This window comes from Amphiura filiformis, chromosome 6 (assembly GCF_039555335.1).
Source record: "Amphiura filiformis chromosome 6, Afil_fr2py, whole genome shotgun sequence".
In the NCBI taxonomy this organism is placed as follows: domain Eukaryota; kingdom Metazoa; phylum Echinodermata; class Ophiuroidea; order Amphilepidida; family Amphiuridae; genus Amphiura; species Amphiura filiformis.
In genome coordinates this window covers 44884990-44910077 of record NC_092633.1, presented here as the reverse complement: position 1 = coordinate 44910077, position 25088 = coordinate 44884990, and the positions used below count along the sequence as shown (strand labels likewise).

Sequence of the window (25088 nt, the reverse complement as noted above, 5' to 3'; positions counted from 1 at the left end):
ATTAATTTTGTCAAAAATATGATTCTCATGCTCCTCACTATCCCCTAAGACGCATCTTGCTAAATGATGAACATGCGATGGAGTAAAAACTAAATCTATAAAATACCGTATGATCTCTATCCTCTTGTGACACACGCTCGTGTCTTTACTCTTAATAAATTACTATATAGTAGGATTAGATTTTAACTTAACTAATGTCTGAGCTGTAGTTTTTCAGCGCATATAACACTACATGGTAAGTGAAGGTAGGCGGTCCGAAGGAAATACCCTTACACGCCTTTCAGAGAGATACCCCATAAGGATTGCCCCTTCGAATTGACTTGACTTGTCAACTTAAATTCACGCTTGAAGCCCATCGTGCCTTAAGATATCTTAAACGCGAGCTAGTCAACAAAATAATGCTTATTCATCTTGAAACGTAATTAGATTAGACAATAAATCATCCGGAATATCTGTATTATCTTTTTAAAACGATATCAAGTAATGCTTGCATGCTTACTTACACCTAAAACTAACTGTTGTGACACCGACTTGTCGAATGATATGTGTTAACCAAATATATTTGTCAGCTCTTGCGGATTGTGTGGTGAGCTACCTATACGAAAATATGAGCTGGCATGCTAGAAATGACACGCTAATTCTATTGCTATATCTGGCTTTATTTTGCAGCCATTGTTCTTACAATTTTACGCTTCTATAGAAATTAGTGAATTACACAAGGTCATTCATGAAGGTACAAAGTAATGATATCGTAAATGCCATTGACAATTCATATCGATATCAATTAATTACAAATGATTTCCTTCTGGATATTCAAACTAGCGGGTGAGACTACCCACTATAGACCACAAGAGCCTCATTCCAATGGCATAGTTCAATAACCTTAATTAAACGATCATAGTGCAAAATTTGACCTCAAGTGGCAGAGTATGAGTTTTCGTACCCAAATTTTCAAAGTTCATTCAATGAATGTACAAATGTATTGGGGTTTAAGAACTGTTCCCCTGATAGATGAGCATGTTGTAGATCCTAGTGACCCGAGTTGGTTTTACCTGGACAATGGGCTATTCCAGTTAAAATCCACACTACCCCTGTGGAAGATTTGGGAAATATCTTCCACAGAGGGAGTATGTTTTTCAAATGTAATTGGTCAGTGTTAATCATTTTGAAACACATACTCTCCCTGTATTATATCTTTACCTATATCTTCCACAACTGGAGTGAGTATTTCAAATGGAAGTTACCAAACTGTCTATTCTACTTGAAACTCATACTCCCTCTGTGGCAGACTTTAGCTAAATCTACCACAGGGGGTTAGCAGATTTTAAATGGAATAGCCCAAATACAGAGGAGGGTTGGATGTAGCGAATATCTAGTGGTCACTTTGGGTCAGTTGTCCAGACTGTTCACGGATCATATCAGTCTCCCAAAGGGCTATACACGGGTAAAAATATATAACAAGTCTGATAGCTGGTGTCGGGCCACAAGAGTTCATCTCAGGTGAACCTTCTATTATTATCACCCAACGGAACAAAACAATCCCGCTACTTCTGGTAATGCAGGCCGTCCATTGACAACTATTATGTGGTTTGAGGATAAAGAAGTTGTAATAAAGAGAGTGCAAATTGGATGCCTAATAAACAGATTTTGATAGGGAATGTACTTAGTGATGACCAGCAGACACAAGGTGTAGTCTGAACTTGAACATGAATGTGAAGAATGACTGAACAGAGAATGTACAGCACTAAACATTTGTTAAATAAAAAATTAGCTACATGCTAAATCACAAATCTAGACTGTGACATAGTTTGTGTCTGTAGTGTCAATGGATGAGAATATGCAATCCAAACTCATTACAATGAACATAGAAGTGTAATGAACTTGTGACAGATGATACCAAGAAGCAAGAAAGATTTCTTGATTTATTTAGCCAGATTATAACACAAGGGTACTCCACCCCTTTCAAAATGAAAGTATCTCAAATTTGTTAAATGTCGTGATTTTTGCTCCAGATTTAAAGAGAGAATACAATAATCATGATAATCAAATGACAATGGAAAGCTTCAAAAGAGAAATTAATTGTTTGCCGTTTATGTGCATGAATAGTAAAATTTTGATAAATGACTATTAAGTTTACAATATTATCGTATTGAAATCCGTTTTTTTCGCGAACTTTTTTTCAAAATTCGTAATTGGGAATACCGGTAGTAAAATTGCATGTTCGGAACATTCACTGATGGCGCGCATTTGAGACTAGATAACAATCCAAAGACAATATCGCACTGCACAACCCGCACGTATAAACATTGGATGTTGATTATTATGTCCTCTGGAATACAACATCACATGATAATGTTACTATAATAGAAAAACATAGGAGATTCTCACATGTTTATACGATGAGATTGTGTCTCGTGCTATACAGATTGGCTGCATCATTAGTAATCACAATGTCAATTGTCTTACACATTTCCCGCCTTCAAAGGAAATTACGAAAATGAATCCGCAAAAATAAAGAAATTAAAAGTACTGAATGACAACCTTAATTAAATAATTATTCCAATGATGGGACATGTACATCAACTCGTGGTGCTAGAATAGTACTTTTAATATGTAAACAGTGCATAATAGTCCAAACGTTCAAGTTTTTGGTATAGGTACATTTCAACAAGTTATTGAGCGAGATGTCATTGACCCAGCGATATATAGAGAGAAAAGTACAGGACGTGTAAAGAACAAATAAACGGTGAAAGAATCGCCACGACGAAATGGTCTGGTCATTTTGTAGCCACTGTCGTGGCTTTGTACCCCAGGGTCCGAAAGAGTTGGAAAAATTACCATTCAACTCCGATTAAATACCTATTGTTTCGCCTCTTAATCAAGCCGTAATATGATTTCTTTTGTTTTGTGTACAAGGAGTGTGGATTTGTGACCACTATACTCACAAAGCTTGGTATGTAACGACCAATTAAACGGACTAAGATGTCTTATTATTCACTCTAATAATAAACAAGACAATGGCGTAATCTACAATATACTAAAATATCATTAACAATGACAACAATATAGTATTTATGCGCGCATCGCCATTTTTGCTTTAAGTTACTCGTAATTGTATTGATAAAATCACTACAACAACCGAATGAGGCGCTCTCGGTTTCTCAGCTTCTTTCTCGGTGGCATTATGTGTACACCACATTAACTTTTTTCATGTGCACAAAGTACTTTATTTGTTTTGTTCAAAATCTTTAACTACGCCTTCGTTTCAAAAGTATTGTTGATATGAACACAATACTGATCACCTTGTAAAGTCATGAAGTATTCACTTCCGATTGGGGTGGCAACAAAGAATTTCCCATTAATTTTGATCGATCGTTAGAGACTGGCCGAAAGTTCAATACCCTATAGCTGGTACTTGATTTTGGGTCTGTATTCAAGGTCTCGTGTGCGCTTTACACTTGGTGATCTATAAACACGGTGCAAACGTGATGCAAGAAGGTACTAGTTTTTTAGTAACAAATTATCCTTGAATATGGATTAAAAATGAAAACCAATATTAATGGTTAAAAGAATGACATATAATCGATCTTAAGAATTATGAATCGTTATACCGTGAAGGCTGTAAAATGTATACAATTTTATTAAACTGCTCTTTTCGTGTTTAGCAATTCACACTTTCTATTGCAAGGTAAAGATAATCAGCTTAATTTAAAGAGATGAGATTGAAAACCCTTTTCGTTATTTTGTTCACAGAGTTGTAAATAAACATTTATGTCCTGATATTACTTGATATCAAACTACAGGTGCATGTGCATATTTTATAATATTATTCATTAATTAATACAAATTTTGGTATCGTTACGGTATTTGCAGTAACTCCCTCCACGCGAGTGTTGACTGCAAACGACAAGTTTCAATTTTTTAATTCAAAATGTCATCAGAATTATACATTTTCATGTCCATATTTGGAATCAGCATGACAAATGAATTAAAGTCAGTACAAACAAGACTAGTATTGGTTCAGTGGTTCTTAGGATAGCTCTTGATATTTTGAAAAAATATCTCAAACTTTTTATGTTGAAGCCTATTGGTGGCGCGCAGAGCATTCAATTAGCATGATTATACAAAACGTTCGCCAACTTGTTACTTAGAAAAATATTGATAGAAGTAAGTTACCTTGAAGACTCAGTAAACACAACACACAAAAAGATATCATGATTAATTGTCAAGGACTCAACAGACCCAACAATTACCATGATTCCTATTGTTCTCAAAGATTTGGTGTATGTAATGTTAAAATATGTTGAACATGTTCAAGGTTTTTTAAATCCCTTTTATAGTTTCAAAGGGCATCTGTACTTTTGGTCTAGTAGTAGTACGGGAGGTAAAATAAGGTGTTTTTTTTAAAACATCGAAAACGTTTTCATAATAATTTGTGTAAAATAAAATACTTTTGATTGCATTTGGTTTGAAACGGAAGATTTATCATCGAGTGCTGAATAATATATAAACTAGTTCATTCTCTGTGTGTTAATGTGAGCAATGTTTTGTATGTAAATGTTGGCGACTGCACGCGTACGTATTTGATGTGTGGATTATTCAATTACATGCATTGTTGGTTACCTGAATGGGAATAAACCAAGCCCAGGCACTACAGAGGGCGTAATTATTGGGTTTCGTTTAGTGGTGCAAATAACCAAATGCTTTTGTCGCTGTAATGCAGACGTTTACTAGATTTGCCACATTACTTTTTCTTATAGATAGAAATATTGCTATCTATAGTATAATTATAATATTAGTTGATTGAAATAAAAGCAAAAACAAAAACAAAACAAAAACAGACAATCAATATTTTGTTTGGCACATCACTTTTCCCCCGATTCCCCGTAACGGTATTGGTATCTAAATAAAATTCCAGTTGAATGGAAAATCTGATTTTAAATTCGGTAATTATATCCCAGTTGCTTTCCGTCTATTGTTTCCTCGCCCTGGTTGAAGGTGTGGAACAGGGATAAGCCATAAACACCTAACGGTTTTGAATTTAGTGTGGGTGACTCCATAAAACCACCTCCACGTAAGGTTGGAAAGTAGCTTACTTGGGCGATACCGTTGGCTTGCAATTGGTTAGCCATTGGTCCACCTCCTTGTCCACCTCATTAATTAATACATATATGCAGATAAAGCCTTATCGTACGCAGTAACCATACCATGGCGACCTCAAGTGACGTAATGCATAGGTTAGGGCCAATCAGGCGGCGCGATTGGGCAGATGGGGTTGAGTTGGCGGCATTGATTGGGCGTGCTATAGAGGCATGTTTAACAACAGCCTGGGTCACCCACACAGAGTGTGCTGACTGAGGGATAAATATGCCTTTAAGTAGTTGATCAGTGTGGTTACTTTTTAGATGCCTTAATGTTGGCGAAAGAGAACAAGGGAATTAATATTTTGCTGTCTGTAATGAGTCAAGGAAAGGACTACTTGGGTAAATGATTTTATTGGATTTTAAACTTAGATTATTTCTCGGAACGCAATGGTTTGTTGCCATCTACAGATTTATTTATTTTTAAAATTAAAACTGCAACAACCCAACACAATCATATTCATATCAATTCATTCTTTGCATTTGCTTGTACCAAAGTTTTGTATGTTGTCATTACAATTTGAATATTCTTTGCATATGTTATTACATTGTGTATTTGACTTTTTAAACTTATGTGTGTTTTATCTATTTTATTCGTTTCAGGATCAACCACGTCACGGAGCCACACCTTTAGCAATGCTTGCAGCAACCTGTAATAAGATCGGCACCAGAAGTAGCAGCCCACCACCTATTGCGGATCAACCTAAAACAAAAAAAGGATTCCACCCTTTCAAGAAATCACCTTCAATGGCAGATCTTGCAACAGGACTTCACGGCGATCCCAGGATTCCTGGTATTTCCGGTAGTGCAAGTGGACTACCTGTGTCTATATCAGGACATACGTTTAGCCCGAGTTTAGCATCGCCGTTTAGTAGTGATATGTTTTTACCAGGGAGAAACTCTTTAAAAAGCGGCAGCATGCCCTGGACAGATTCCGCTTCTCAACCCGCTATCATTCAAAGACTTCATGGTGCCACCCCAACGGACAGTAGTCTGACTGGAGTATGCTCCAGCCTACCAATGTGCAGTAATCCCTTTGATTCGTGGCTTAAAGCTACAAGTTCAGCCAGTTTAGTAGCCAGAGACGCTAATGTTACCTCACCATTAAGTTCATGGTGGGACATACGGAACACACCAACGTGGTTAGATTTACATCAGAGTATGAGTACGGGCACACCTGGACTTCAAACACCTAAGTTTTCAAGTTATGCTATGGCCGCTGAGTGTGCATTAAATGCTCATACTGCGCTTGGTTCACCCACTACACCCAATCCTTTCTTACCGACTCATCCATCGATATTTCCTTGTACACAAGACAGTTTAGGAACACTACTACCACCAGGTTACGATTTCATGGGCTTTCCAAGATCACCTTTCTTCGCGCCTGGTTTCACTGGACTTTCTCTAGCGTCTCGCGCAAACAGGAGATATGCGGGACGGGCTACTTGTGACTGCCCAAATTGCCATGAAAATGAAAGATTAGCAGCGGCCGGACAACCTGTCAGGAAAAAGAACGTACATAGTTGTCATATACCTGGCTGTGGGAAGGTCTACGGTAAGACGTCGCACCTTAAAGCTCATTTAAGATGGCACACGGGTGAACGCCCATTTGTTTGTAACTGGCTGTTTTGCGGTAAGCGTTTTACAAGATCAGATGAGTTACAACGACATTTGCGTACTCATACCGGCGAAAAAAGATTTGCGTGTCCAACGTGTAACAAACGCTTTATGCGCAGTGACCATCTCAGTAAGCATGTTAAAACACATACCAACGGCAACAATGTCAATAATGCCAAGAAAAATGGCAACACTGACACTGCTACTACAACGAACTCCTCCAACAACAAGAACAACACAAGTTCGAGTAGTAGTAATACTTCTAGTAATATTAGTAGTAACACTGGGTGTAACAGTAACCATGTGACTGCTCCTAGCAGCAGCGAATCTGAGAATAGCCCCAGCATGATGGAGGCAGGAAATGAAGATACTTGTTCATCGTTATCTTCAACTCCTGTTAGCAATGTTTCCGCGCCACCAGCGACTCACGACTCGCACCAGGAAACCAAACCCGTATCCTGCTAAACAGCGTCAAATGTAGACGCCCTCAGATATCCAAAGGAGACGCCCCAACAAGGACCGACAGGTGAAAACAAGCGTCAAAATTGCCTCAATAGGCGGTTAAGAACTATCTTCTAGCTCCAATGCAATTAAAGATTGAAAATACATTTGTTAGTTGTCATCCTTTAGGCAACTTTCATGTCAAACTTACAGAGTCATATTGAAATCGTGTAAAGTACCCGGAAACAGAAATATCCGCCATTATTGTTTGTCAGCGCTGATTTTGAAGTATAAATTCAATGTTTCAAACACTTACATATGAAATGTATAGACTATTACGTGATCGCATTTCACACTGAATTTTGCATTTAATTTCTACATTTTTCTCCCTAAAAAAGAGGAAATGTTATTAACCTCTGAGGCATTGTTGTACAAACTTTGCTTCACTTGAACTTGAATATATATTTCAGCGAACTTTTTTTCCTAGTACCGGTAATATACAGAAAACTTATTCAAACTTCAATGGCGGATATTTAGGTATTTTATAGGTTCATGATTCACCAGTTAAATAAGCCGCTTTCTCAAACGTATTCAACGGATCGTGATATTCATATCATTATTAATGAATCTTGTATTATTATCATCAAGCATTTCAATAAATCTCGCACAAACTATCGTCACTATGACCCTTCTAAACATCCATTGTATTGTTTGCAACTATTTTAATATTCATTTGGCATCTCGACAACTCACTTCAAACTATTACAACTTTATTTCATATCTGATAATCATTATTTTATAGATACAATTACTATTAATAGTATAAAAGTACACAATTAAGGAGTTTTCTATTTACTTCATTGTCGACGGTGTCTTCGTAAAGGTCACTTTAAAATGAAAATACATGTCTAAATTTGATATAACCACTAATTGTTGAAAGTAATAGCTAATTTGTTGGCTGCGTCGTTTTCAGCATTATGGGTAAAATTGTCTTATTTTAGAGTGCCCGTTGCATTATGGGTAAAATTGTCGTATTTTAGAGTACCCGTTGGATAAGTTATCCTGCCTACAGTTTGTCCACTCTGAAGTACAAAGTGACAACGCAACGTAAACAGTGCGCAGTGCTGCGTCTCTGCTGAGGTATGCGTGCCTTCAAAGTCGACACAATATGTGCGTCCGCGTCAGTACTTTGTACTTCAGAGTAGACTGACTGTATCTGCTCCTTGCCACTTTATTTGTCCACATCTCAGGGGGTAGAGAGTGTTCTTGTTTTATTTCTTTCAGGGATTGTATCTTAAAAGTTTGTGTGCAGTATTATGATTTTTTTAATTGAAAGACACAAAAGCACATGTGTATATATTCATTGTTTTGAAGTGCTTTTAGATTTATATTATGGAGCAAAAACATTATTACTATAATAGCCCTACCATTGTAACAAATCTAATTTTGTGTGATTGTAACAGCTTAATTGTAAGATTTAAAAGAATTCCCATGCAATTAAAATACATTTTTGACATTAAAAGTTTGATATTATGTTTGCAAAGTACCCTAACCAATGTTAACACGCGGCACATGTGCTATGGTCATTCTTTCGTTCATTTATATACTTTTATTGTACTATTTACACGGACAAAAAAGTATAGCATTTGATCTGTTGATCAAGAAATACTATCGTTAATAATGTGTGTTTAATCCATGCAGTGACTGTCTTATTTTTTCGCAAACGATATTTGATTAAAAATATATAGAGAGGATCGGATAAGAAAGAAGCGAGCGGCACGTCCAGTCCCGCCGTAGAAAAATCAATAAGACTAGATGGTGCGACAGCAGTCATCATGGTCATACATGGCCAGTAATGAAAATTGTTACAAGAAAATAGCACTGACCACAGCTACGTCAATACTCGGTTGCTGAGATATTAGCTCGGCAAGTTTCAAATTCCCATATCCATGATAGCTACGATGGAAAAATTACACTAATTCACCATTCTGTCTTATCCATGTGGTCAGTATGTTAATAAAATTTATCTCTTCTCATGTATAGCTCGCGGTCATGATACCTCGCACAGATACAAGCATCATAAGTAATAAGATGTTTACTTGAACAGTAGATAGAGTGAATGAATGAATACCGGCAAGGTGGCATTTATTTTTGTTTTTCAAAAGTAAGAACATATTTTTATAATTATATTGTTTGCCTCCAATGTACCTTGCCAGTTTGCCCGTATTGTTTTATAACCTAGCCGTTTTCCTAATATATTGTCTTAAGGTTTTATGTAGTAATGCCATCAAATGGGTCTAATTATCAAACCGGTTTTATGACAAGCAAAACAATTGACTGTATTGTCAGTCATCAAACAAAATATCCCTTAAAAGCGACATGGTTGTGGCATGATTATCATGATGGCGGTAAGAGGAACTAAAACAAAGGAAAGAAAGTGGTAAATTGGGAGGATGGTTTAGGAATAAGTACTAGTAAGGAGGGCCATAGGGGACATCGGACAGCTGCCCAGGTCTTTGCCAGCACTGTCTTGTGATCTACAATCATCCCCGACTATTATATCCACCAAAATGATATTTATTATTAAACATAAAAACTGTTGCATATTGATGTAAGTTGCTGCGGGCTTATTGCTTTGACTACTGCTTTTTAAAAATGAATTGGTTGTTGCAAGCTGATGTGTTTGAGACAAGCGTGCGTAATATATTTGTACTTCAATGTTTTATGTCTTTTGAGTGGTAAATATTTTTTGATAAAAAGCTGATGTAGCTATATTATATTATCAATAATAATTATTATTACCTGCGTGGACAGGTTATGTAAATACGGTACTATATGGTAAATTTGTAAGCGCATTATATATTCTGTGTTGTCTAGACAGACATATAAATCATGTAAAACAATATGTCCAATGTATTGTTCTTCCGTGAGATTTTGTTGCTGTTTGAATTTCAATTGTTTCTAATTATAAAAATATGAAATACTTTTATGAAGAGTGATATAATATACAGAAATAAAAAATTGAAATGATGATTATGTAGATATTAATGTAAGTGTAGGATAAAATTTGAAAGAGGATACAAAAAAGCATATTTTAATTTGGTAAAACACTTTTATATCTAAATCTTGTTTTTTTATCATCCATAACACGATCGTTTGACGAAGCCGACTGGATTAATGTGTCACGTGACAAACTATAATCTCCCAATGCCCTCTGGGTAATGACGTGGTTTCCAAACATTATTTTTGTCTTTCACGTAATGATGAGATATCATATTATAATAACAGGTTTTTAGCGTCGAATAATACATAAGATTATCTTAAATGCTTGATGAGACAAAAAATGCTACTATTCAAAGGCCCATCCGATCATACCATCTCATATATCTACTTATGAATAAGTAACCGCCGTGTTATGTTCTTAATCTCGCTTAAAATTGACAGTTTTTGGATTTATCATTATTAACTGGTATTTATATGAATAAAAATATAGTATGATTTTTATACAGGAATATCGTATAATTCAAAATCCCCACCGATAAAGTATTATTAAGAGAACCCACCTTATTTTACTTGGTATGGAAATGATCTGAGCAGCTATACTTTGAATGTGGCTTTATGGGTATTTTATAATCATTTAAATAGCCCGGCCGGCCGCAACTGCTGTGTTTATATGTTTGTATAATGCCATAAGAACAAATACTAGTCATTGAGTATAGTATCTACATCTTCCGCATCACCCGCCCACCCCCACAACCACCCCCATTCATACCTCCCCCGGATACCTCCATACCCCACCCCACATCATAATTTGACCTTTATAATGAATAACACAAGACATAATAACGTGATGCACTAGAAACATATCGGGCATTTAGGACAAGAAAGGTGTCACATGTGTACAATATGTGCGCAGAAATGGTCAAATTGTCTGCAGGGCAGCTATCTGGCTATTGTAGATAGGCTTCTCTTGCCCATGAAATGCTCATTTTTGGCCCAAAATCCCAAAAAACGGTTTTTTGGCCCACTTTCTTGGGCCAAATTTTTTTTTATTAATTTTTAAAAACTAGACAAAAATATCTAGGGACCGTTTTTTTATATTTTTGAATTTTGACCAACTTCACCAAAAATATTTTTTTGAAAATTCAGCATTTTTTGACCATTTTTGGTGCAAATTTCTTGAAGTTGGTCGAAATTTTAAAAAATGAGGCCCGAAAGTTTCCATAATTCCAGGGTTCAGACCAACCTTAATGTTACTATGTAGTACGTATTCCTTAGAACCAACCTCTGACAGTACATTCTATACTCAATGACTAAGTATATGCATTGTGGCACATTTTTTGTGAACAGATTGAACTATTTTGTGATCCACATCTTCACATAATGATAATGAGTATAAATAAAATAATGATCACTGTGCATTGACATTCTGATATTAATTGTTTTGTCTCTTTTTGTCTCATTATTTATCTCTCTGCATCAGTTGTCCCTTGCATTCTACGAGGGGGTATCAAAACGTTTTGAAATCGCCCAAAAGTGAATGAGCAATATCCTTATGGTCCTTATGTACACTATGGTGCAAAAATGGTCTCATAAGTATGTTTACATTTTTTACAGGAGGCGCTAGATGCTAATAACCTGCTGTCACAGTTACTGCGCATTAACGGCAAGATTGAGAAAATTTAGGCAAGCAGCGTTATTAAGATCCTGCTTTTTAAGGGTTACAGAGCCCAGAAAATCTGTGATGAAATAAAAATTCCTTTTCCAAAAAGCAACAGTGCCATATCACAATCACTACCGAAGATAACTTTCATTTCATCATAGATTTTCTGGGCACTGCAACCCTTCAAAAGCAGGATCTTAATAACGCTGCTTGCCTCAATTTTCACAATCTTGCAGTTTATGCGCAGTAACTGGGGCAGCAGGTTATTGGCATCTAGCGCCGCCTGTAAAAAAAGTAAACATACTTATGAGACCATTTTTGTACCATTGTGTACATAAGGACCAGTGATTGCACTGACGAAATTTCATTGATATAGCTCTTTCACTTCTGGGCGATTTCAAAAACTTTTTGATACCCTCCTATAATCTGTCCGTCTTGACGTGTGAATCTATGAAAGCAGCCTAAAGAATTAACGCGATCCTGTGTGCACCCTAAAACCATTGTTTTACTTTTAATAGAGAGGCCACGTCGGTATATCTGCTCTAGTTTTCGTGCAACATTTTTGACAAAGGTGCCAGCCGGGTTAAAATTAACCATAAGAGTCTCATCTTTCTGATTAACCCGGCTGGCATTTCTGAAAAGTGATGCGAGCTGAGATATTTGGGTTGAAAATGCAGTTTTTTGTGATTTTTTCCCTTTCTTTATCAAAAATGCCAATTATTAAAAAGATATAACTTTGAAAGTAAATATGGTATGAACTTCATATTTGGTGTGGAGAATACATCACATGTGTATTCAATATTGGTAAACAAAAAAAAATTGTCTTTATATCTTGATGCCATATGTTGGGTGAAATGCATTATTTTGATGGTTTTGTTCAATTTTGACCAAAAAAATCATGAACATTTTTGGAGACGCTAATTCGATTGGTTGGGTGCATATTAGTGATTATTGGTTGATTGTAAATAGTGGCGTAAAATCGTGATGATTTTCCTATTTTACTTTACATTGAACATGTTGAAGCGGCGTCTCCCTATTCAGTCGGAGTTCTCATTATTGTCCCACACACAAAGACACAAACATGGGTATACCTATACCGTATCTTCGCATTCACTGAGATGAATACTTTGGGTGATAACATTAGGGAGCAGCGTTGCACACTAAGGTCCTTTCCTTTGGTACGAGAGGTCCTGGGTACAATTCCCCGCAGGTGACCCCAAAAAAATCTAATCCGCTCTCCCAGTGGCTCATCTGGTATATAAAAGGCGGGGCAGATGACCCATGATTAAACACCTCGTTACAGCCGGTTCCGACCAGGGTAGTAATTCCGATTGTTGGATATGCCTGTTTACTTTTTTGAGATGTTTATAACCCTTTTATTGTGTGCATCCAATCTTGTACTTTAAGATAACGACAAAACAGACGAAAATGAAATTAGGTTAAAATAGAAGAAAATAATGTTATAGACTTATGCAAACAGTGTGTTTTGTTGTGTATTTTGTTGTGCATTCTATAGTGATCTTGTGTAAGTGTTTTTGGCATTAGGTCGTTGCGACCGTAACACACACAAACCCCACGATGAATGAATGCGAAGATACGGGTAGCCATGTTTGTGTATTATGTTGTCCCATGCAGGTACCCCTCTGACGGGTCATTACATTAATGTTATGTACTGTTATAAGCCTCAGCAACACGTACAGCCCGTAAGTAGAAATGACGTGTAATCATGGTAATGAAACAACAATAGCGTTAAAGCATCCTCTCTCACCTGGAATGCAATGGCTCTGAACAGAGATGTCCTAAACAAAAATTAACACTTTACTTAGCCATGATGGCAGACATCGTGAACATCATTGGAGATGCTAATTAGGCATTACGGGCTAGGGGGCACTCGAATATGAAAGTGACGTAACTGTGCCTACCGGAGCCCGTCATTACATATCGGTGTTGATTTTTTCAACAAAAAAGGGTGTCGATTAGTGAGGGCTCCAAGAAAGTGGGGGAAAATTGGGTGTCATTGACAGTGAAAATAATTTCTGGGCAAAAGTGTGCAAAATGTTGCGAAAACTTGCAATTTTGAAACTAGAATTGTTAGAAAATGTTACATGTTCAAAATTCGCGCGAAGCGGGCAAAAAGGGGGCTCATTAGGTGTAAACTGGAGTCATTAGGAGTAAGCTGATGGAAAAGGGGGTCATTTAGCGCCGTAGGGGTTTTATTGACAGGCACATGATGCGTACTAATATATGGGAGTGCCCCCGGGCACGAGCAGATTTGATCAACAATGACGTTAGACGTGCTGTAATTCTTTATGACATATTTGGGGGTGGGGTGGATGCAGGTGTAAAATCCTTGAACACAGTGGAGCAAATAGTAGCGTCACTTTCTCCCAGAATAAATTTCTTGGTACAAATTCCGAGCGAGACGCACAAAAATTTCCACTTTCAAGCTAAATGGCATAATGGCATAGCATTAGGCAAAAGCGCGAATCGTGTGAAAATTTGCAAATTTTTGCCTAAAATGGTCAAACATGAGCTTAAATTTGGTCAGAAACATAAGCTTTTGCAATAATATGGGGGGGGGGGCGGTGATGATTGCATGGACCACTTCCCCTCCCTCTCGTCGAAGATTGGATGAGGGATTCGTTAAAAAGCAAAGAAAATATACAAAATATAAATGTGTCCATTAATGTATCTATTCTATACTTTTTATAGGCCCCTTTACCCCCTTAGCCGCGCTGCTAATGAGATTAGTTTGATGCATATATTGGTGATAATGGTTTAAAAACAGTGGCGTGATACATTATTATTGAATATGTTATTCTACGGTAAATTGAAGTGTCAGTTGTCTCCCTCTTCAGAAACGAGTCCTCATTCATTTCTTGTCACACAAAAGACACAAATATGGCTATCTGTATTTTCGCACTCGCATTATGATATCATGTGTAATGTGTGTGTGGGGGGATGGGGAATGGGAAGGGGTTAACGAATTTGTGTTTCACACAGTAAGTCACTCTATGGTAATGCATTTTCCCACATAGTAGCGTCGCCAGCGGGGGGGGGCAGGGTGCCCTCTGACAAAAAATGAAAGAGAAAATCTGGAGCGCAATTTAGCGCAAAGGAAAAGAAAAGGGGCAAGGAGTCCCTTTACCACCAAAATTCACCCTGATCATGGGCCAAAATAGTGTAAAATACACAATTTTCCGCGCTGCTGATCATCCCGATCAGGGGGCAAAAATAGTGTAAAATACTATTTTTTGCGCGCTACTCACGCACATCATATCTCTTAAAAAACAAAACCGGTATATGTATTGTATGATGCCACCGCAATTTTTTCGTCTGTGCCCCAAAAATTATTTTGCCCCCCCCCAAGAAAGCTGCCTACGCCCCTGTTCCCACCAACATTTGTGGCCGAAGGTTTTACGTCCGTGAAGTACCTCCGAACTTATCGAATCAAGTACAACTCATTTTATGTGTGTATTCCTCCTGACGTTTTGCCGTAACTGCTAACATAACCAGGATACCGACGGTACAAACGAACATGAAACTATTACGAGGTTAAAATAAAATAAAAGTTACAACATTGAGTAAAATAGGATAATCAGTATGATTTCCATGGTTTACAACCATAATCACGTCTGCCAACGGGGCGAACAAAAATTTCAATATCACCTTAAGGGGTGGGGTATGAACCTTTGGACAGTATTTATTGTGGGACATTACAGCACATCAGACATATCGAATTGCATTCTGAATACGAAGAATGTCCTTCTGATATCAAATAATTTTGATTTTTTGAAATTCGCAATGTAATTAAATTTATAAATCTGATAATTTGTACTTAAAGTGTATGTAGGTGGGATTATAAGCCGACGATCAATTGAAAATTTTGACCTTTCGTATTGAAGATATGGATTTTTTCCCCAAAACACCAACAAAAATTAGGTCTTTTTGGGGAAAAAATCTATATCTTCAATATGAAAGATCAAAATTTTCAATTGAGCGTCGGCTTTTCCTCCCAGCTACATACACTTTAAGAATATATCATTAGATTTATAAAATTTACTTCGAGGACTGTTATATATCAAAAATGTGAAAAATATCAAATTTTAATAATTTGTCATAAAATTTGTATTATATCGTGAATTTCAAAAATGAAAATTATTTGATATCAGAAAGACATTCTTCGTTTTCAGAATGCAATTCGATAGGTCTGATGTGCTCTCATGTCCCACAAAAAATACTGTCCAAACGCTCAAAACGCTCATTGCAGATCCCTTAATATTGTAAACGTCAACTTTTGTTTAAGACATCTCTGTTCATAGCCATCCCATTCCAGGTGAGAGAGGATGCTTTAGTGCTATTGTTGTTCCATTACCATGATTACAAGTCGTTTCTTCTTAAGGGTTGTACGTGTTACTGAGGTTTATAACAGTACGTAACATTAATGTAATGGCCCGTCAGAGGGGTGCATGCATGGGATAATATAATGCACAAACATGGCTACACGTATCTTCGCATTCATCCATTCAGTATATTCATGTATAATGTCTGTGTAATATGGGTGTGTTACGGTCGCAACGACCTAATGCCAAAAACATCTACCCAAGATCACTTCACAAATATCATGTTTATATAAGTCAACAAAATTCAAATCTTTAATGAAAAGTATAGTACATTGGACACTATTCTTGCATATGAAGAAAAAAGCCCTTACATCCACCTCTGTCTGAAATTGGCATGAGATTATATTGTGTGGGTAAAAATACACATGTTGGTGGTTATTTGACCTTCATACCACCTTCCCTTCCGGAGATATCGAATATTTCCCGTTGAGGAAATCTTAGGGAATTTCAGGAAATCTGAACTTAAAATGAATATAAATAGTTTTGTTTTAATTTTTTTGATGTAAAATAATGTTTTTAAACTATCAAAACCAAAAGCAACTGATTTTGGATCACTATGTTTGAAAAAAAAACAAAAGTTGTCGCTTCGAAAATACTAAAATAATGGCATTTTGACGATTTTATTTAAAAATTCATAATTACAAAAATAAATCAGATATTTCAATTTTTCACTTTGATTTTGAAAGCATAAGTCAAGTTGGATAAAGTAATGCAAAACAAAATGGGCTCGAATTTGATTGCAAAGGTGGTTTCTAGAAAAGCGATAAATTTATTTAGTTGTAAAAGGCCTTACATCCAGAAAAGGCGATAAAAGAAATGATAAAATAAACAGGAAGGCTTGAAAATTGTACCAAACCTATTCTTTTAGTTTAGTTTCTATTCATCGACACTTTATCCAAAACCAAAATTAATCAAATCGAACAAGTAATAATTGCACAATTAAAATTAGCTCTTTTTCTCAAAAGGTCAAAACTGGATGTAAGGGCTTTTGCAACTATACACATGAATGCATACAATCAATGAATTACAATGATTTATGTTCACTTATCCGCTTATAAAGTTCTTTTGCACTCAATGTTCTGGACAACTGATATATCCTGATTAAAACATGTCCAGCGAAGACCTGTATCCTTTGCGTGCAAAAAAGTCTTGCACAGATGAAAATTCCTTTCTTCAGGAACAGGTATTAATCCACTATGTTCCATTTGCATTGCTATTGTGTTATTTCATAATACAGTTTCATTGCGTATATCGCGGTGAAACTCAATTTATCACCTGCAGAAAGAAAGTTTCAGGCCGGGTCAAAGGTCAGGTTTTTCCCGGGTAACTAGCTTTGGCCAATGGCGTGATTCGTTGGTGCGTTTGTAGGGTCCAATCACGGCTGTCGGTATTGCGTGCTCGACGCCATGCTTGTGAGCGGGAATGTCATTCTCTGTCGATAAGCATTGGAGGAAGATCGGTGAAAATTTTTCTCCCACCCACCACACCCATTAATGGTGGAGGCAGGGAATATATTGATTGAAGATATTATTTATATTTAAAACAAAATCTGAAATACTTTCCAGTATTAGTAGAAGAATTATCATTGTCATAGATGAGGCTTCGTGAATAGGTAGAGTGGGTATTTATTTTTATTAATAGTCGAGTAACAAAGCCAACCAAGCAGATATATTCACCACAAAATGATGGCAATGTTACTTGATACTTATAGTATAATTGATACATGAAGTGCGTGAGAGGCAGTTTTTCTGTCCGAATTTTTGATATTTAATGTAATAGTGTAGTTATTACATTAACTTAACCAGTTATTTCAAAACAATCATTATTTTCTGTCAGGTAATCTTCCTGAAGAGCAATTATGGCTTCAGTAGTCTAGTGGAGCATGCTATGTATTTATATGGAAAACGAAGGTTTCAGCCATTCAATTTTTAAAAGCCATTTGCTTTTTATTGAGATCATGCTTTGATCAATATCTTTATATTTGAAGGCCTCATTTTTGCAAAGACCGCGGCATTTTAGTGAGCAACCGGCTCTATAGGTAATCACGAATGGAGCTCACCACGTATTTTCATACAGGGTAAAGTTGTCTCCTTAATATTTATCTGGGCTTTTTATGAGTCAACTTACATGGACTCCAGGATGTCCCGGCGGAGTTCGTCATGAGGTATATTCACATCAACAAAGTTGTCTCTTGCTTGCTTTGCCCTTTTTTGCTACTTCTAGGTAACCACCACAAAAGTATAGCACCGGCAATCGCCTTGTTCAATTTTTTGCTTTTTATGAGTCAACTTAGTTGTCTCTTGCTTGCTTTGCCCTTTTGCTACGTTTTAGGTATCCACCAGAAAAGTATAGTACCAGCAATCGCTTGTCCAATTTTGGGCTGCTTGTGTAATGGCTGATTCCAGTTTTCTTTGTTAAAAAACATTTGGTAAATAAATTCACTGATCTTTTTCTAATGTCGACATGAGTCGCAAATGGTTGTTATCGTGTTGTTTTATTTCTGTCTGGGGATAACTAGACTTCAGCAAGTTGACAGAAGATAAACACACATTCCTTTTTGGGAAAGATGCGTCATTTTGGCGTACTCCAAATCTCCTTCGTTATTGCTGAATTAATAGCACATTACTAGCTATGCAAAATAGGACTGCTTGGCAAGTGCCTTTCTTAGAAGGCACATAGACTGTAATTGCATTAAACAGTTTACAACACTTTCATCAATCTGCCTGAAACTCATGTTTACATGTAATTAAAATATAATAGTAACAACAAACCGGAAAGTCACCAATAATTCATTATTTTACCTTCCCATTTAGCAACAGGACCTTTTATGCAATGATCACATTGGTATCTAAGAATTCACAAAATATTAAAAAAAACTGACTGAATTTGTTATAAATCAACTTGATTATATGAGAGGGTATTCCCATCTCTCATGAAATAGTTTTCAATGTAAATAAAGTAAATGATCAAATTAAAATTGTGTGTCCATTTGTGTGTCCTTCGATGTTGTTCTCATATAAATGTTTTATTTTTAATATTTCAATTTTGCTTGACAAAACCAAGTGAATTTTTACTCACTACAATATTTCGTCCTTCACATCGGAGGACTTCATCAGGTATGACTGATATAATGGTCATCTGTCTCTTAGTCTCCTTTCCAGTCTTTAAAAGAGGTAGTCGTGACTTAAGAAATATGTCCCCTCATCTCTGTTCATGGTCTTGTTCCCTCTTCTCCTTATTTCCATAACTTTTTATAATGTTCCCACCCAGGGATCTTGGATTCGTCCCAGTCTTGTAAATTCTGGATTAACTCCGAGAGGCCACTGACTAAAGGGATCACTACCATACCTTTGCTCTTGAAGTGAAAAGGGCAAATTAGAATATAGGTATGTTGAATTAAAACAAGATAATATTTTCTTTAATTCTAAGAAATGAGTTTGTCTGGAATCGGGAGTAAGTATATGATTTGTACCTAAACAGGAAAATATCGGTCAATAATTTTGCATGACAGATTCAGATTTGATTTCTTCAATTACTGGATACAATAAATAAAATACAAAGATCAAATACTGGTACACGAAGAAGCAAATCGAGTAAAAGATTTGCAGATTTGCTGAATCGGTCGATTCGGCGCCCCCTAAGAATGCGCCCATGACGTGCCCTCCCTTGCCCCTAGCTGCGCCACTGCTCTGACAAAGACGTCAATAATCACGATAACAATGAGCTTTTTTTCAAGCATTGAACAGAATTATTGTTCTAAACATAATAAAGCAACATATGAGTGCAATCAGAACAATATGAGCTTTGTTTTAACAAGTTTAAACCAAATAGGCTCAATTATGACGAGATAAAATGGGACTGACAGTAAATCGGACCGCCCATCTTTAATGGTGTCGTCAATATCCACTCGCAATATTAGGTATGTTGCAGTCCGTTTTTGACCAGAAGAATTTTAGAAACAAACAACAAATCTATTTGTTTTGTATCAATTATGTGCAATTGTGCATGACAAATCTTTGTAATTATTAATTGCATACAAGTAAATGAAAATAGAAAGATATTGTCAAAAAGTAAAATAACACGTTTAAAAAAAGGTCCTAAACTGACATAATGCACATGCCATTGTTTTCAGAAAGACTTTCAGTATCAGTCATGTGAGTGTCTCGATTCCATCCAATAAATATTTTCTACGATGGCAGCACACTGAGCCTACAAATTAATAAATAATAACATTATTCTTTAAAGCTGTGAAAATCTCTCTGTACTTTTGTTGAAAGTAGTCGGCCCACAATGCTTGCCTGATAACATGGGCATAACCTTATCCGTCTAGAGCTTTAGCTCTTTTCAATACCCATAGGTAACTATGTGATTATCTTATATAACACAGGACTAGTGTCTCTTTGCAAATCAAGTCGTAAAAGTATTTCAACTTAAAATTTGCTAATATGGTTTGAAAGTTACAAAACAGAATAAATTCGATATAATAAAAAGGAGATAAAAATAACAAAGTTTTATCCCTTTCTTATCCAAATCTGAAATGGTAACATTCCCATAATTTACACCAATGGAACGATTCGGAAGCTAATAATGCCAAGTATGACTTTTACTAGTTGTATTTGTTTTTTATTTCTGTTGTTACATAATCAGATTGACCTAGTTAAAACCCCTAATGATTTCACCTTTTCAAGACTTGATTATATTTATGTAACATAGTTGACGAGGTGTCTGAGAGGAGTTTTATTCGGATCAATTTGCGTGTTTCCGATCATTTGCTATTTAATCCGCTAGATACTGACACGCGTAGGCTTACCTTTGAATTGCTAATTTGATTTAGAGCAATAAGATATAAAAGGTGAGAAACAAACCATTAGCAGAAATAGAAAGCAAAGCAAAGCAAGCAAGCAAACAATCAAGCAATGTTGAAAAATGTTATGTACGAGTATGTACCGTTTCTAATACAAATGCCTACTACCTGATTGCTACATGTAGAATTACTGTATTGCACTTCTTTGCACATCAGACATCGACATGAGGGCGCGATATAAACAATTGGGTGAACCTTCCTGTTAAGAAGTCAAACTCTCTTACAAGTTGCTTTTATTTGCAAGTAGAACAAGCACCTAGATCTCTATTCAAGATTGCAGCCAGGAAACAAAAGAAGCCTAATTTCCTTGCGCCGTTCCTATCCAGGTACAATGACCACCAACAATATTTTTCATGACCATGATGACGATGATTGTCCCTATCGCATCGATACCAGGGGTTAGTACAAGAGGGAATTTTACCTATTCATTTAGTAAACCTACAGGTAGTATCAAATGCACCAGTTGATAGACATTTGGAGAAAGACAACATAGGCAATATTTTCATAACATTATCTTTCTTGAGCACATCAAGAACTGATCATAAAGCTAATATACACATTATAACCATAGGGGACTGTCGTAATACAGCTATACTCATATATCAGGGTGCAGAGTATGAGGATAGATTACATACTGGCGGGTATGGGTGGACGGACTCATAGCCAACGAATCATTATTAAACACAGTATCATATCATTGCAGTATATACTTATGTCTGACTAAAAATTGATTTTTCTGGAATTTTTTGGTGGAATATTTAAGCTAGCTTCAGACTCCGTGTATTGTACGTACAATATTGTATGCAACATATCTACGTTATTTAATCTATTGCCATTCTATTTCCAGTAATGTTTAAGTTCTAACGAATGTTTGATGACGAAAAATCGATAATATGTTACATGTAATATCTAGTAGAAATATATTATCGATTTTACGTCATCAAACATTCGTTAGAACTTAAACATGTCTGGAAATAGAATGGCAATAGATTAAACAACGTAGATATGTTGCATACAATATTGTACGTACAATAAAAAGTCTGAATACTGCTTTACTGATGGTGTAAAGTATATAGATTCATCAAACAAGCTCGTCATGTTCAGGGTAATATTTTGCGCTGAGCAATGTGTGCTTTGTCCGAACGGGTGGCTGGCTGCCTGCCGGCAGGTGGAACGGTGGGTTGGTGTTTGAGATATGTTTTGTATTATTTTACATTTTACCTAAGTTGATACCAGACAGAGATTTTGTTTCAAATTTTCTTTAAAAAACTGAACAGGAACAATACTACAATACCAAATTCTTATTACTGTCGCCTCCAGAGGTACACTGCCGCGCAGCTACTTCATTGGTACCATAGAGTACCTATGTGGGTACTCTAGAGTACTGGGTTGGTGTTGCACTGGTACTCTAGTAACCACAAAGTATCTGGCAGCAGTGTACCTCAAGCCGGGTCAGCAGTAATAGAAATCTGGTAGTGTAGTAAGCAATGAAATTGTTAAAAAAATCTTAACATCGTTAAAACAATAATGGCAGCTTGCTAGGTTATTGACTTGGTGGAAAAAGATAGTCTGAGCTGAATCTGTGTAGATTAAGTTCCGCTCTCCCCGTGGTACATTTAAAAAGTGGGTAAATGAATAAACGTCCTTCAGATGGAGCGGACCCACTGATATGTAAATTAACATTGCCTGCATTATTTGTACTCGTTTATACTTCTGACTAAAAAAACACAATAGCGCTCAAAGATAATATTGTTCAAGGTTGCCTCGCAGGTCTACAAAGAACCAATTAGCGCTCAAAACAATAGCGATCAATCTGAAACTGTAAATTAGTTCAAATTATGGGGTAAAAATAAAATACAAAAAGGTTATCAACCGGATGTCGATAACTTAAGGTATGCTCCTTGCTTTCTTGCCCTGCGGGGTCACTATAAATTGGAACTTCGTTAGTTTCCAGCCTCAGCCCTCCCGGGCTTGCAGCCTTGATGTTTTTTGTTGATACTGGCCCCCAGCCCGAAGGGTTTAAAAAACATGAAAGCCGCAAACCCGGTAGGGCTAAGGCCGGAAACTCCCATTGTGAGAACTTGCAGCTAACGGAGTTCCAATATCTGATGGCCTCGCAGGGCAAGAAAGTAAGGAGTCATCTTGATGTAACGTTGATCAACAGAGGACGTTAATATAGGCATCCTAAACTGCTCTATATAGTCAGTTTAGAGCCACATGTAAAATGACCATATACGGCAGTATAGTTAGGAGACCAGGTTGGTATAATTAGAGGTGAACGAAAGAAGGTCGTAATTCCTTTGTTATTACTGTGCACATACGGATTTCTTGCATTAAACTGACAGGATATGGTACTCGTTTCTGGTAAATGACAAGAGGCACCCGGATCCATTCCTGTTGGATGCCACTTGACATTGAAAAGGATTAATTAGAGGCCAATTAGAACTTAATTGGTAACATCTAAAAGCCTACCAAAAGTAACTACCCTTTAAGGGATGGGGTATGAACGTTTGGACAGTATTTATTGTGGGACATTAGAGCACATCAGACATATCGAATTGCATTCTGAATACGAAGAATGGCCTTCTGATATCACATAATTTTGATTTTTTTTGAAATTCGCAATGTAATACACATTTTATGGCAAATCATTAAAAATTGATATTTTTGATAAAAATTGATATTTTGATATTTAACAGTACTCGAAGTAAACTTTATAAATCTGATGATTTCTACCTAAAGTGTATGTAGGTGGGATGAAAAGCCGACGATCAATTGAAAATTTTGACCTTTCGTATTGAAGATATGGATTTTTTTTCCCCAAATCACCAAAAAAATTAGGTCTTTTGGGAAAAAAATTCATATCTTCAATATGAAAGGTCAAAATTTTCAATTGATCGTCGGCTTTTCCTCCCAGCTACATACACTTTAAGACTATATCATTAAATGTATAAAATTTACTTCGAGAATTTATATCTCCAAAATTTGAAAAATATCAAATTTTAATAATTTGTCATAAAATTTGTATTATATCGTGAATTTCATAAAATGAAAATTATTTGATATCAGAAAGACATTCTTCGTATTCAGAATGCAATTCGATAGGTCTGATGTGCTCTCATGTCCCACAAAATATGCTGTCGAAACGCTCAAAACGCTCATTCCAGTTCCCTTAAGTGAATGACATATTTTTAATATTCCAAAATGGTTAATCGTATGCCATATTTGAGATATGCAGTCGAAACAGAATTTATTTCTGCGCATTATGACACCTCATTTGTTGCAATGGTCCCAGTTACCGTACATTTAAATGAAAGTAACCCAAGATTTGAAAGTTGAAGCAAAATCCTATTGCCTTGTATTCAGTATCCATGGAAGGAAAAGGTGTTGGCTCTTATCAGATTATTCTTCTCGTTTCGTGAATTTGGAGGAGGTCAAAACATGTTATCTATAACTATAAATAAAAGGAAGCTGTGAAAATATGTTGTTTCCCTCCAACACTCATACCACGCTAATATGCAGCTCCAAATTGGGAATACTTGCTCATCTTAATATGACTTAAAAATTACTTTATATGATATGAATTGAGAGGTAAATAATAATTTTATTAAATTTAGGAGCTTTTTTTTCTTAGAATAAAATAAGTATTTGTTTGTATCAACTTGAGGCAATTAGAACCTGATTAAGATGAGATTGTCACTGGAATCCTGAAAGAAAGCGCTGATTAGCAAGACCTCTCAGCCGTCTATTTGAGCTGTGATTCGCAAAAGGAGTGTTCCCCCAGCCAGCATGGCCAGTGGAACTTGCTTCAGTCATCCCGGTCCATAAGAGGGACTCAAAGTCCAATCCATCCATGTACCGTCCCATCTCTCTTCTTAGCAACATCAGCAAGGTTATGGAGAACACTGAATTCTTTCATTTTGGATGTAATTATATCCCCTTTAAAAACCCTTTAAAAA

The 25088-nt window shown here is 36.3% G+C and overlaps 1 protein-coding gene across 2 annotated transcripts in view; it reads left to right on the top strand.

Annotated features, from left to right (window-relative positions):
- The window catches only part of LOC140155478 (transcription factor Sp9-like), a 61493-nt gene extending 49868 nt beyond the window's left edge, over nt 1-11625 (top strand). The window contains exons 1-2 of one of the 2 annotated variants that reach the window (XM_072178342.1): nt 5361-5483; nt 5745-11625. In XM_072178342.1, coding sequence (XP_072034443.1) covers nt 5778-7223 — 1446 coding nt within the window. In that variant the 5' untranslated portion in view covers nt 5361-5483; nt 5745-5777 and the 3' untranslated portion in view covers nt 7224-11625. Of the gene's footprint in view, nt 1-5360; nt 5484-5744 lie in introns of those variants that run through there. The other variant, XM_072178341.1, reaches the window with a different exon arrangement.
- Nucleotides 11626-25088: the final 13463 nt, after the last annotated feature.